At 44.0% G+C, this 11,790-nt stretch overlaps 2 protein-coding genes across 2 annotated transcripts in view; one reads left to right on the top strand and one right to left on the bottom strand.

Moving 5' to 3' along the window:
* Positions 1 to 2,272, bottom strand: part of syt9b (synaptotagmin IXb) — a 34,426-nt gene extending 32,154 nt beyond the window's left edge. The window contains exon 1 of the mRNA XM_010747031.3: positions 1,682 to 2,272. Coding sequence (XP_010745333.1) covers positions 1,682 to 1,829 — 148 coding nt within the window. The 5' untranslated portion in view covers positions 1,830 to 2,272. The remainder of the gene's footprint in view (positions 1 to 1,681) is intronic.
* Positions 1 to 11,790, top strand: part of herc56.1 (HECT and RLD domain containing E3 ubiquitin protein ligase 56.1) — an 820,440-nt gene that overhangs the window by 504,844 nt on the left and 303,806 nt on the right. The window lies entirely within an intron of this gene.

Below are 11,790 nucleotides of genomic sequence, written 5' to 3' on the forward strand. Positions count from 1 at the left end.
ACAAATCTATTTAAACTCAGATTCATCTCATAGGTTTCATTTTAATTTATGTTTACTGTGTCTGCTGTCAGATGCTTGAAGTATCTATCAACCTACCTATCTATCTCATACCTTAAAGGTCCAGTGTGTCAGATTTATTTTCAGAATAAGGCAGACATGGAATATAATATTCATACCTACGTTTTCATGCAGTATAATCACCTAAAAATAAGAATCTTTTTATTTTTGTTACTTTTTCTATCTACAGTGGGAGCGGGTCACCTTGTTTCTGCCTTCCAAGTGTCGTTTGACATCAGGTAGGCGAGGGTGATGTGAGGAGATTGCAATGCAGCGATTACAACACTGGGTGCAACTAAATCCTACACACTGGGACTTTAAATGACAAAGAACTAGTTTGTACATTTGGATCTAGACGTGCACGTCCTGGGTTCATGTGGGCCCTTTTATTAGGAGGAAAGAAGAATTCCTCCTGTTTGAGCAAAACAGTAAAAAAACTTTGAATATCAGAGTCGCTCCCCTTTCGACTCGGATGGTTGTTTGTTGTAGATCAAACTGTGTGTGTGTGTGTGTGTGTGTGTGTGTGTGTGTGTGTGCAGTCTAATACAAGAGGAAGTGGGTCACAGCTCCTCAGGGGAAACCACGATGGTAGCTTGAACTTCCTCTTCATCATACATGTTTAATGATGGATTGTAACATGTTTAAAGGCAGCGGAGCAGCCGCAAACACACACCCTTCAACATGCATGTGCTGTAAACACACACACACACACACACACACACACACAGAGGAGAGAAATGGAATCACAAACTGTTCGTATGATGTAGATCATGCCTGCATGGTAAATGATGTAATAGTCTACATGCTCTGATATGTATGCACGTCATACGATAACCACACACACACACACACACACACACACACACACACTGTACTGAACATTTCCTCACAGAGCAGCAGAAGAAGAACTCTAATATTCATTTCCAGGCGTCCCCAAAGTAACATTCCTCTAATGTTCCTGGTGATTTTTGCAGTGTAACATCTGAACCGTCTAACAATGTAATCACGGACGGAGCCTTTTTAAATGTTCAAAGTGTCTCAGAATCTTCAGATCAAAAACATAAAAGCCAAATATTGGAGACGTTTACAGCCAAGCAACCAATCCCAGACCGGGAATCTGACATGAAACCGGATTAGATCAGTGCTGGGTGGACGAGTGTCGGGTGGGGCTTTTCTCTGTCCACTGTCTGTCAGAGAAAAGAGAAACCAACACTCAGAACAGTTCAGTCTGTTCACGGTGGATATATATATATATTATATATATATATATATATATTATCTATATATATATATATATTATATATTATTATTATATATATGGAAGCAACAAGTTCACAGATCTCATCTCTTCTTGCATTTTAGTGCTGCTGGGAACACTTAACAGGACAGACTGAGCACACACACACACACACACACACACACACACACACACACACACACACACACCTTTAATGCATGCAGACGTCAGGAGTAACACGCAGTGCTTAAATTTGGTTTGTCTTTCTCTTTAAACGCAGTTTGGAAGTTCAGGTGAAGGAAACGTTTCTAAAAGAAATCTGAATTTTTATCTCAGATCTCAGACTCCCAGTTTACTTCACACACAAAGCAGAGAGCGCAGCCTGACCTGAGTCCGTGTAACGCGGTCTGGCCAAGTCCCTGAAGTAGTAAATGAAATCCAGGCAGTTGTCGTCCTGCACCTCTCCCTTGGAGCACAGGTCGGACAGCAGTTCCAGCGCCTTTCGACAAATCTCATCCTCTCGTTCTGCAGGCATTGCCCTCCAGCATCCTTCTGACTTGTCGGCCACTCCGGCTGATCCTCCACCAGCTCTGTCTCACACACACACGCGCGTAAAGACGCACGAAGACGCACGGGTTACACCCCTGGATAGGTCCGGCGCGCTCGACGTGTCCGCGAAAATCCGAAGAAATCCGAGTGAAGTTGAGTTCAGGTGGATTTGAAGTGAAAGCTGCAGGTTTGAGCTGATTAAGGAGAAGTTTTGTTGACGCTCCTCTCCTCTCCTTCTCCTTTCTTTCTCTCTTTCTTTATTCCTCCTGCTGAATCACTCCTCAGCCTCCAGGCTTCAGCAGCAGCTCCAGTCAAGGTCTCTGAATGAATGCTCGGCTTTCACTGCGCTCAATTATTCCTCAATGCGCCGGGATGCAGAGAGACAGAGAGGAAGCTCTGCCTCCATCAAGCTCCCCTCCCCTCCTCCTCCACCACCACCTCCACCCTGCTATCCAAGCAGCAGTCTGCACGCACCTCCACAGGAGAAGCCAGCAGAGACCTCTGTGTTCAAATGTCATGCAGCCTCTCTGTGCTGCGCCTCCTCTGTCTAATGAGTGGAAGTCAGATCCAGCAGGTGAACACAGGAGTGATGAAGTCCTGATGTTTGAACAGAGCACACCTGAGAGGAGCCACGAGCACGAGCCTGACCTTTACCGATGGAAGTAATGAAACGGCGGATAAATGTCACATTAAAGCCTCAGGAGGAAGTAATGAAGGTGTGTGTGTGTGTGTGTGTGTGTGTGTGTGTGTGTGTGTGTGTGTCTCCAGGCAACATAAAAATAACTTCACTTCTGCTTCTACGTGTGTAAACATGCTGCGTAGTTAATTAGTTTCACTTTTGTCTGTTTTTACGACGGGGTATTTTATTTTGAAAATCCACCGGATTCTCTCCAACAAATGTTGATTCAGCCAGATTTATTTTTTTTTGGTCCATGTCTAAACATAAATACATTGACATGTGATTTTGTTGTTGCCATAAAGCAGCAATGCTTGTGGATCTGTGGTCTTTACATATTTATATTGTCCTGTAAGATTCAGTCACTTTCATAGAGTTGGCTTCTTTATTCTATAAAATATCTACAATAAATATTAACCGTAGAATCAAATCAATCGGTATCGAATATCGAATCGGTCTGTAATAAAAGTTTTTGAATCCTATCGTAACCTCCGTATCGAATCGAATCGTTCATCACAGCGAGATGTGCAACCCTACAAATAACTACAAGAAGTTTCTGCTGCTGATCTCACAGCAGGAACTGAGTCAGGTCCCTCAGACTTCATCTAAAGCTGAACTCGTTAATATTCATATATTAAAAACAGCAGTTAACATTAAAACTGACTCCCTGTGTCTCGCCCCTAAATTAATGCCAAAAAAAAAGAGTTCTTTAAGTCTTTTGATTCTTTGAAGAACGTTTTTATGTTCAATAATCTTTGTTTCTCTTGAAGTCGACTCTTTGCAGCAGCTGCTTCTTTAAAGAACTGAAAAAGGTTCCTCAGTGCCATCACCACGGAGAACCACCTATGGCTCTGACTCAAAGGCTGTGTCCGAAATCACTCCCTAACCACTATGTAGTGCACTATATAGTGACCACGCCATTTTGTAGTGGTGTCCGAATGTTTAGTGTCCACTATATAGTCACTGCATGTATCCCACAATTCACCGCGAAATGTAGTGAACATCCGATGGTCACTAACCGAAGCAAGATATCCCATCATGCATTGCCAGAAGTTCTCTGGGCGCGGAAAGGAAATAAATTGAAATAAAAAAGTAAATAAAAAGTAAATAATTGAATTATTGATAAAACACAAACAGCCAGACTGACAGTAGATGGCATTTCTACAGCGCTACATGAGTTTTCTAAAATAACGGTGTATGTTTTTTTCGGCGGATGGATGAGAGGATGAGAGATGCGAAACAAATTCATGAGTTGTGGAGCAGTACACGTCACGAGGCCAGTTTATTCTATTGTTTATTTTACTACACATTTTAAAACAAGGCAATTTAAATGGCTTTCTACATTCATAAAAAAAAGTGTAAAACGAACAGCATATAATTAAACATTCCAGTAGATTACACTGTAACGTTCTGTTACTAAACAGCCAAGAGAATAAAATATAAAACTATGCTTAAATAGAAAACAAAACACGAAAATAAAACATACAGGACAGTAATCAAAAGACTCTAATTTAATAAAAATGCAGAAGTAAATGGACAAGTATTATGTGAGACGACGTTAATGTGGTACGTTTTAATTGTGCGACAGCAATGACGTAATTACCGGCGCCAAGAGAAGTGTCCGAACATTTTTTCTGTTGAGCTCACTATATAGTCCACTACATTTATTTCCCTATGTAGGGAGTGAGTGAGTGATTTCGGACACAGCCAAAGCTTCTTTACTTTGAGTTCTCTAGAGAACCTTTGGATAACTCAGTGCCAAAAGAGTTCTTTAGGTCACAGTTGCTGCACTTTTGGTATTCGAAGAACCTTTTTATGTCCAACATTTCTATGGAAACTGATTACTGCTTCTTTGAAGAACTGAAAAAAGTTCCCCTATGGCATCACCATGGAGAACCACTTCAGGCTCTAACCTTAACCTTTATTTTTAAGTGACTTCTTTCACATTATCAAGTTTTTATGTCTTTCGACACACTGTCGATTGAAAACCAGCAGCTGTGTGTTCTCTGCATGAACTTCAGACTGAAGTGATTTTATTGGACATGGATTATCTCATCAGTGATGTCATTCTAAGAGCACAGAGAGGTCAAACGCCGCCGTCAGATCAGTCGCAGTCACACAGAGCGGCGCTTCGGGGATACAGCTGACACCGGCAGCGAGATTCACCGACGTAATTCTCATCTCAGGCCCGTATGGGTCAAACTAAAGGGTCAGAGGTGAGTGCTGCTCCACTCCAGGTAACCATGACAACCACATGAAGTACGAGCTTTTAAATCACGGGACGGGAGTGAACGTCTCGTAATGTTTCAGGTCCTTGAGGTGTCAGATGGGCACTGACCCAAGGTCGGCGTTTTGATTCAGTCCTGAGCCGATTAAGATTTTCATCACAGTGTTTGGACTTTTACCAAACCAAGTGTTACAAACTGCACTCAAGGCTGGCTCCAGAAGTGAGTCAGTCTCCATAAGTCCCCATGTCCAAATGTCCAACTTCACAGCAGAAATAAACATGTTTACAGCCTGGTACAAAAAACAGTTTTGGTCTCTGTAGCTAATTTCCCCGTTCATGACAACTGTACTGAGGGTGAATTTATATACAACTCACCTGTTCACATTATATTAAGGCTTAAAGTTATGCAGGATGCTGTGGGACTGACTTTTAGTGGTTGGTGAGAGCTTGGTGAAATAAAAGGCTGAAAGACAGACGCCGAGCTGGGCTAAGTAAACTGCTGACAGCTGTAGCTGCTGTTACTCATTCCGTCAGCTTGGCGGGGAGCTCAGAGCGACGGGTACCCGTCGCTCTGAGCTCCCCGCCAAGCGTGACGAACTGAGTGTTTGTACCAACAGCGTTATGGACTACCAGGAAGAAGAAGAGGAGGTAACCAGCTCACAGCTTCTATGGACATAATGGCAAGGAGAAGAGAGTAAGACGCTGAGAGGAAGCTAAGAAAAAAAAGTGAGCGACAAGAACCGCCCGGACGTAATGTGGGACTCTTTTAGTGGTTTGAATAAAAGGCTGAAGCCGATCTTTGTTGTCTCTCTGCTTCACTCGGAGCTCAGCATTATTCTTTAAATCCAATCCGATGTTTGAACGCAGCAGATCGCCGTGAGTGAATCACACATCCTGAAATTAAGATAGAAAGACAAGACAGCCGCCGCTACCATTCACAGCTACGACCAGGGGGCTGCGACCCTGGTGCTAATGTTACAGAACACACACAAACTTTTGAAACGGACCACACCTTTGGCTGCCTGAACTGGATCCAGTTGTTGGTAATAATAGCATCAGTGAAACACGACTTCGGCATCTGTCTTTAGCAGATCCACTAAAGATTCATCAGAGGAGGCGACGTGAGATGAAGTAACGAGGAAACGAAACTGTTGGGGGTCATGAAGACACACGCACACACACACACACACACACACACACACACACACCACCAACACACACACAACAACACACACACAGACATAATGTGCAATAAAACTGTTCTTCCACTGAGTGAAGATGGCCGGGTGATGTATTCGGGTCAGCTTTAGTGGTCAGCAGGTCCAAAAATGAGATCATCATCAAAAGGGAAGTGTGGTGTGTTGTGTGTGTGTGTGTGTGTGTGTGTGTGTGTGTGTGTGTGTGGGAGTGTGTGGGTGCCTCTGCCCTTGTGTTTATTTGTATCTTTGTACACATGTGCATATTTATTTCTTCATTTCCAAGTGTGTGTGTGTGTGTGTCTCACAGACTTTGCATTCATGTGTGCACACATCGTTGTGTCTTTTGGATGTGGGTGAGTTTGATTTAACATTATTTGGGAGGAAGGATCCAGGCTCGCAGCCAGCCCAGCTGGCCTGGAGGAACAGAGGGCATCTGTTCAGCCTCCACACCGGTCGCTCCGCTCTTAAAAAAAACAGGATCAACATTTAAAAACTCCTGACTGAGGTTAAAGAGCTAATCGCTACAATTTTCTCTACACCACGGCTCAAAATATTTTTTAAAAACCCTAAATCACCCGCATCAGATATATTATGATTTCCAAGACTTCATGATTACTTTATGAAATATGGAGATTTCTGTTTCTTTGATTGCATTGAAGGCCGTTCATTGCGCAAAAACCCAACCACTTCAGACCCGTCGCCTTGACTTCCCACCTGAGACCATAGAGAGTCATTTTGAACCAGGTGCGCCCAGATCTGGACCCCCGACAATTCGCCTACCAACCAGGCATTGGTACAGTCACCTACCTACATCCATCACTGCTAAGCAGGAAGCTAAAAGGGGCTGGACCACCTGGCTGTGGTCAGTCACCTCTACCTTCGTGAAGGTAGAGAGGGACGCCCCTGATCTGTAGGAGCTGGTAGGACGTTCCACCAACGGGGAACAACAGACAGAAAAGTTTGGATTGTCCTGAGTGTACGGGTGGCAGAACCAGGAGGAGGTAACATCTGTCTGTATGAGGGTCATCAACGATGGAACAATCGGGGAACATGTCCCGACAACAGTTATATAGTTCAGGAAACGTAACCGGATCAGTCTCTCATGATGGTGGTCAGTGCCTTGAGGGTAGTTCAAGTTCAAGACAATCACGTCCATACCTGCCTCAACACAGCAGACTCACAAAACTCAGACCAAGCCGTCAAACTAATCAAACATGAATCCAGATCATGTTTCTCTCAACATTTGTAACCAGGCATTTTGTCCTTGACTGAAGTCAAAACCAAGCACAGCCCACACATGACTTTGTGGTAGTGGCAGGTGAGCAATTCAAGCGCCTATTTGTGTGACGCATTGCAAGGAAATTAACACTGGAGCCCGAGCGCCCATTAAGACTGTAACTGTTTGGAGGATTTATCGAGCATGCCGGGACACCTGATTAAACAAGGTCATCCCTGAAGTAAATGGATGGCATGAGCGATGTGGTTTAGTCTGATTTTGCCTCAGTATTAAGATTCCTGCTGAGACATTTAATAGAGGTGGACAGAATACTATCAGTGGTGCTTGAATAATTGAGAAATCCCATTTAAAAGAAGGACAATAATGTCCACAGTAGTCCACAGTAGTCCTGCTGTGGACAGGTTATCTTTCATTCCAAAGGCATTTAACAATCCACAGCTCTCGCCCCTTTAACATGGATAAGTAATACCTGATACCATGACTTCATCCAGTGCCATCTACCCACTCTCATGACATTTCAGATCCATACACTCCCTCCTGCCCTGGTAATTCGTCTCTCCTGACCTTCCTCGCAAATCACCTGCTTCCCATTTCCATAATCAGCCATGATATATAGATGCAGACAGATCCGTCTCCGTATCAGACTGTGATTCAACTCATAAGGTTCAACCAGAATCTGAGGAAACAGACAGGCCTTCTTGAATGTCCTCACACTGGTGAGCCTTCTTGACAAAGGACTGAGGTCCAAGAAATGTCTTCAGAGATGTGGACACCCAGAAACTTGAAGTTGGAGACATGCTCAATCTCTGATAAGAGTGTGCCACCATTGGTCCACAATGGAGTCCTTGATCTTCTTGGTGTTGATGGCCAGGTCGCTGATGAGGCCAATCACTGTTGTGTCATCTGTGAACTTGATGATGGTGTTGGAACCTTGCCACTATACTGTATCCTGACCTTGACTCATTCCCTGTCAGCCTGTCCAGTTTGCATCCACTTTAAAGTTTCTGTTTGAATCATCAAGTTTGTAGCGATGAATAAAAACCTCAGCGATCATTTCTGCACCTTAAAGGAAGAGTTTGAGGTTTTCTTTGGAAATATGCTTGTTTGCTCTCTGGTGGGGAGTTAAATGAGATTTACTACCACTGTCTTATCTGTCTGTTGCCATTTAACCTTCGCTCATTGCCTGGCAACTGTTCTCAGCCAAGAAATAGCCACAGCAAACGTACATTTCTGGTTTTCCCTCTGATGTCCTCCGGTGGAGTCAGTGTCATGCCAGAACCGGAGCCAATGTAACCGGGCTCAGCAGCCCCTATGCCCCATAATGGCAGAGGAGAAGAGAGCAAAGAGGACGTTGACTGAGGAAGCTAAGAAGAGAAATGCATTGTACATGATACGTATACATTTGCAGTCATGCTTCTGGTCTCCTGGGTCCCATAGTCGATCTCCTTGTAGCTCCGCATTGGTCTCCATCAACTCCTGAGGGTCTTTGACCGCTAAATGCTTCACTAACATTGTCTGTCTGTTGTTTTACGCTGAAAACAACAGTCTGCTTCACCTGGAAACATCCAAAATAGACAAAAATGCTTCGTAGAGTGATCACTGATCATATGAACATGGATGTTTCACCATGGTCTGGGGTCTAAACTGGTCCCAGAGCAGCAGCAGTTCTTTAAACAGATAGAAAGACAGGCTAGATAAACAGTGTGTGTGTGTGTGTGGGTGTTTACTTCATATTACCTCCCATAAAGAAAATCAATGATGCACATCAAGGGGCCCAAAACTCTGTCCAATCTGCATACTAAATGAAGCGAACAGCACAGCGCTGAGGTCTCAAACGCCCCACAGTCATATCCTCTGTATAAAACCTCTCAATCAGATCAATTCAGCGGGTTTGAGAAAGTGCCAGTGGTACCTCAGCTCACTGTGGGTGGACGGAAAATAGATTTTTCTGTGTTTTCTTCTGCGTTCGGTGATTTATCAGCCTCAGAGTACAGGTGAAAGGAAGAGCGAGAGAGAACAGGAAGCCGCTGAGGAAAGGAGGAAGGAGGATTCAAGTGGAGAACAGTGAAGTAGTATTAAGAGGAGGGGCACTCTGTGAGCCGACAAGTGACTCTTTGAAGGCCTTGGCATTTGACAGCAGGATGTGAGATGGAGGAGGGGGACGGGGGGGGATGCGAGGTAATTTGTTTTTTACAATGGAGATGGAGTAGTCTGAGAGCACCGTTAGACCTTTTCTAAGCATCCATCAGTCTGGACCTTTTACCGGAGTCAGACAAAACATCGACAAACGCTGAGAAAGTCCGTCCAGGGGCCCGGTGCACAAAACTAGGATAAGGGATGAAGCCGGGTTATCTTGGCTTTCCTGGCTCAACTTACCCGTGATCCGGTTGCACAAAATTGAGATAGGGGGCAGCAGATATGTGATAGTATAAGTTACCATGGAGATTTCTTCTGTGGAGTTCCAGGATCAGGATCAGCAGTCACCACAAACGGAAACCAATAGTTATTCCACTGCCCACTACACGTTGTTATCACATAACTAGACCCACTGTCATTATTTAAACGTTTGTGATCATTCATTTCAATCATTTTGGATACATGATGATTTTAGATGATGTTGCAATCGTTAGATCATTTACAGTTTCCCACAGACTATAAGGCTGGATATAAAAAGATGGAATATTAGGGCCACAGAGAAAAAAGACACACAGACTGAGAATAAAGTCATAATATTGTCAGCCGTTGTTTTAGAGGAGGAGAGTTGTTCAAACGAGGTCGTGGAGCATTTGGTGGAATTGTCCTTCAGTATAAGTTTCACAAACTTTTGGCACATCGGCATCACATTTAAAAAGAAAATGCTTTTTTCCTTCCTCAGCGTGGCCCTAATACTCGTCATATATAAAATACACATCCCATATAAATATAAATAGAATAGAATAGAATGCCTTTATTGTCATTATACAAGTACAATGAGATTACAAGCCCCCCATAGTGTGCACACATAAATAAACAAGTAGAGACATGCACAACAAAACTACCACAACAACTACCACTATACCACTATATATATATATATACCACTATATCAAAAACTACTAAGTACAAGAATTAGGTAAACAGGCACATATCAGCAGCAGGTATGACAATAAAGTGACTGGTGTGACTGACAGCATAAATAGGTGGAGGTATTAAGGCATTATAATTTGCAGATAACAGTAAAACAGATAAAGTGCAGATAGCCGTGACATAATGGTGCAAAAGGTTACAGTGAAGAAATACACAAAGAGTAACATTATGTTATTGAATAAGGATCAAAACAGGTGAACCATCAGCTCCTTTCAAACCTGAATCACACAGTGACTCTACAAGATAGAAAGCACAGAATCAAAGCATATTCAAAGGTCTGTGTGTAATACACCCTGCATGTCTGCACACTGAAATAAATGCAGGACAGATCCATACACATCAAATGAACGGATGCAGTCGCCTCCCTGCAGCTTGTATACACACAGTATACAGCACAATCATCATAAGAGGCCGGCATGGCTGCTGGCACTGTAGGGGCTCCTCTCCTTCCTCAGGCACGAGCCACAGTGATGCCACATGCCCTCAGAGGGCTGAGCCTTCATTTGTGAAGGCACTGAAAGCTGCCGTCAGGAGGCCAAAGGTCATTTCAGCTCTGGTCCTGGTCCTGGCATGGGCATGGTTGTAGACCTGCTGTGCTTGCTGGTGGTCTGTGAATGGTGTCAGGAGAAAAGGCTGGCAGCCAAACCCCCTGCCTCACCTGTCAACACAAAATCTCATCATTACAACCTCATAAACAGAGTGACATTCCTGACACAGCCGTGATGTAAAGTGGTTATTAACAGGGGTTGTGTGGCTCACCTCGTGATAGGCGCTAATAGGTTTCAGAGGTCCAAAAGACTCTGGAGTCATGGACCGAGCCAGGCCAACATTGTTGATCAGACAGTCAGCATTGCAGAGCATCTGAAATCAGAAGATGAGGACTCTTAAACCAAGCAATGCACAATGTTCATCAGTTGACAATATCAAAAAGTTCTGTTCACCTGAACATTAATGCTGTGAAAGGATTTCCTGATGAGTGTGCAGTCCAGTGCACCGGTGACACCTGTAACACAAAGTAATGAGTATCCTACTATGACTGTTGACAGTTGTCCTGTAACTTGTACTCCTCTTGGATGTCACAGAGTCTTCTGTGGCCAGGGAAGGAGATGAAGACATCTGACAGTGCTTTGATAGCCACACACACACTCCTTATTGTGCGGCAAATTGTGTCCTTGTTCAGCTGTTCTGCATCCCCCACTGAGTACAGGAAGCCTCCACACTCAGTGCATGGCTCCGTGCTGTGCAGTGTTTAATCCTGGGACCCAGCAGTCTGCACAGATACCTGATGCCATCTGCAGGAAACCTGTAGCTTTCATATGGATGGTCATCAGGGAAGGCCAGTGGGTCCAACCGGTCCCTGAAGACCCTCTCTCACCTGAAGGCTCTCCTGAGCACAAGTGCTTCCTCATCCATCGATGGCACACCATTGTCACAGCAGAAAGGACACACACACACACACACACACACACAAACTTAAGAAAA

The sequence above is a fragment of the Larimichthys crocea genome, chromosome XX (assembly GCF_000972845.2).
Source record: "Larimichthys crocea isolate SSNF chromosome XX, L_crocea_2.0, whole genome shotgun sequence".
NCBI lineage: Eukaryota > Metazoa > Chordata > Actinopteri > Sciaenidae > Larimichthys > Larimichthys crocea.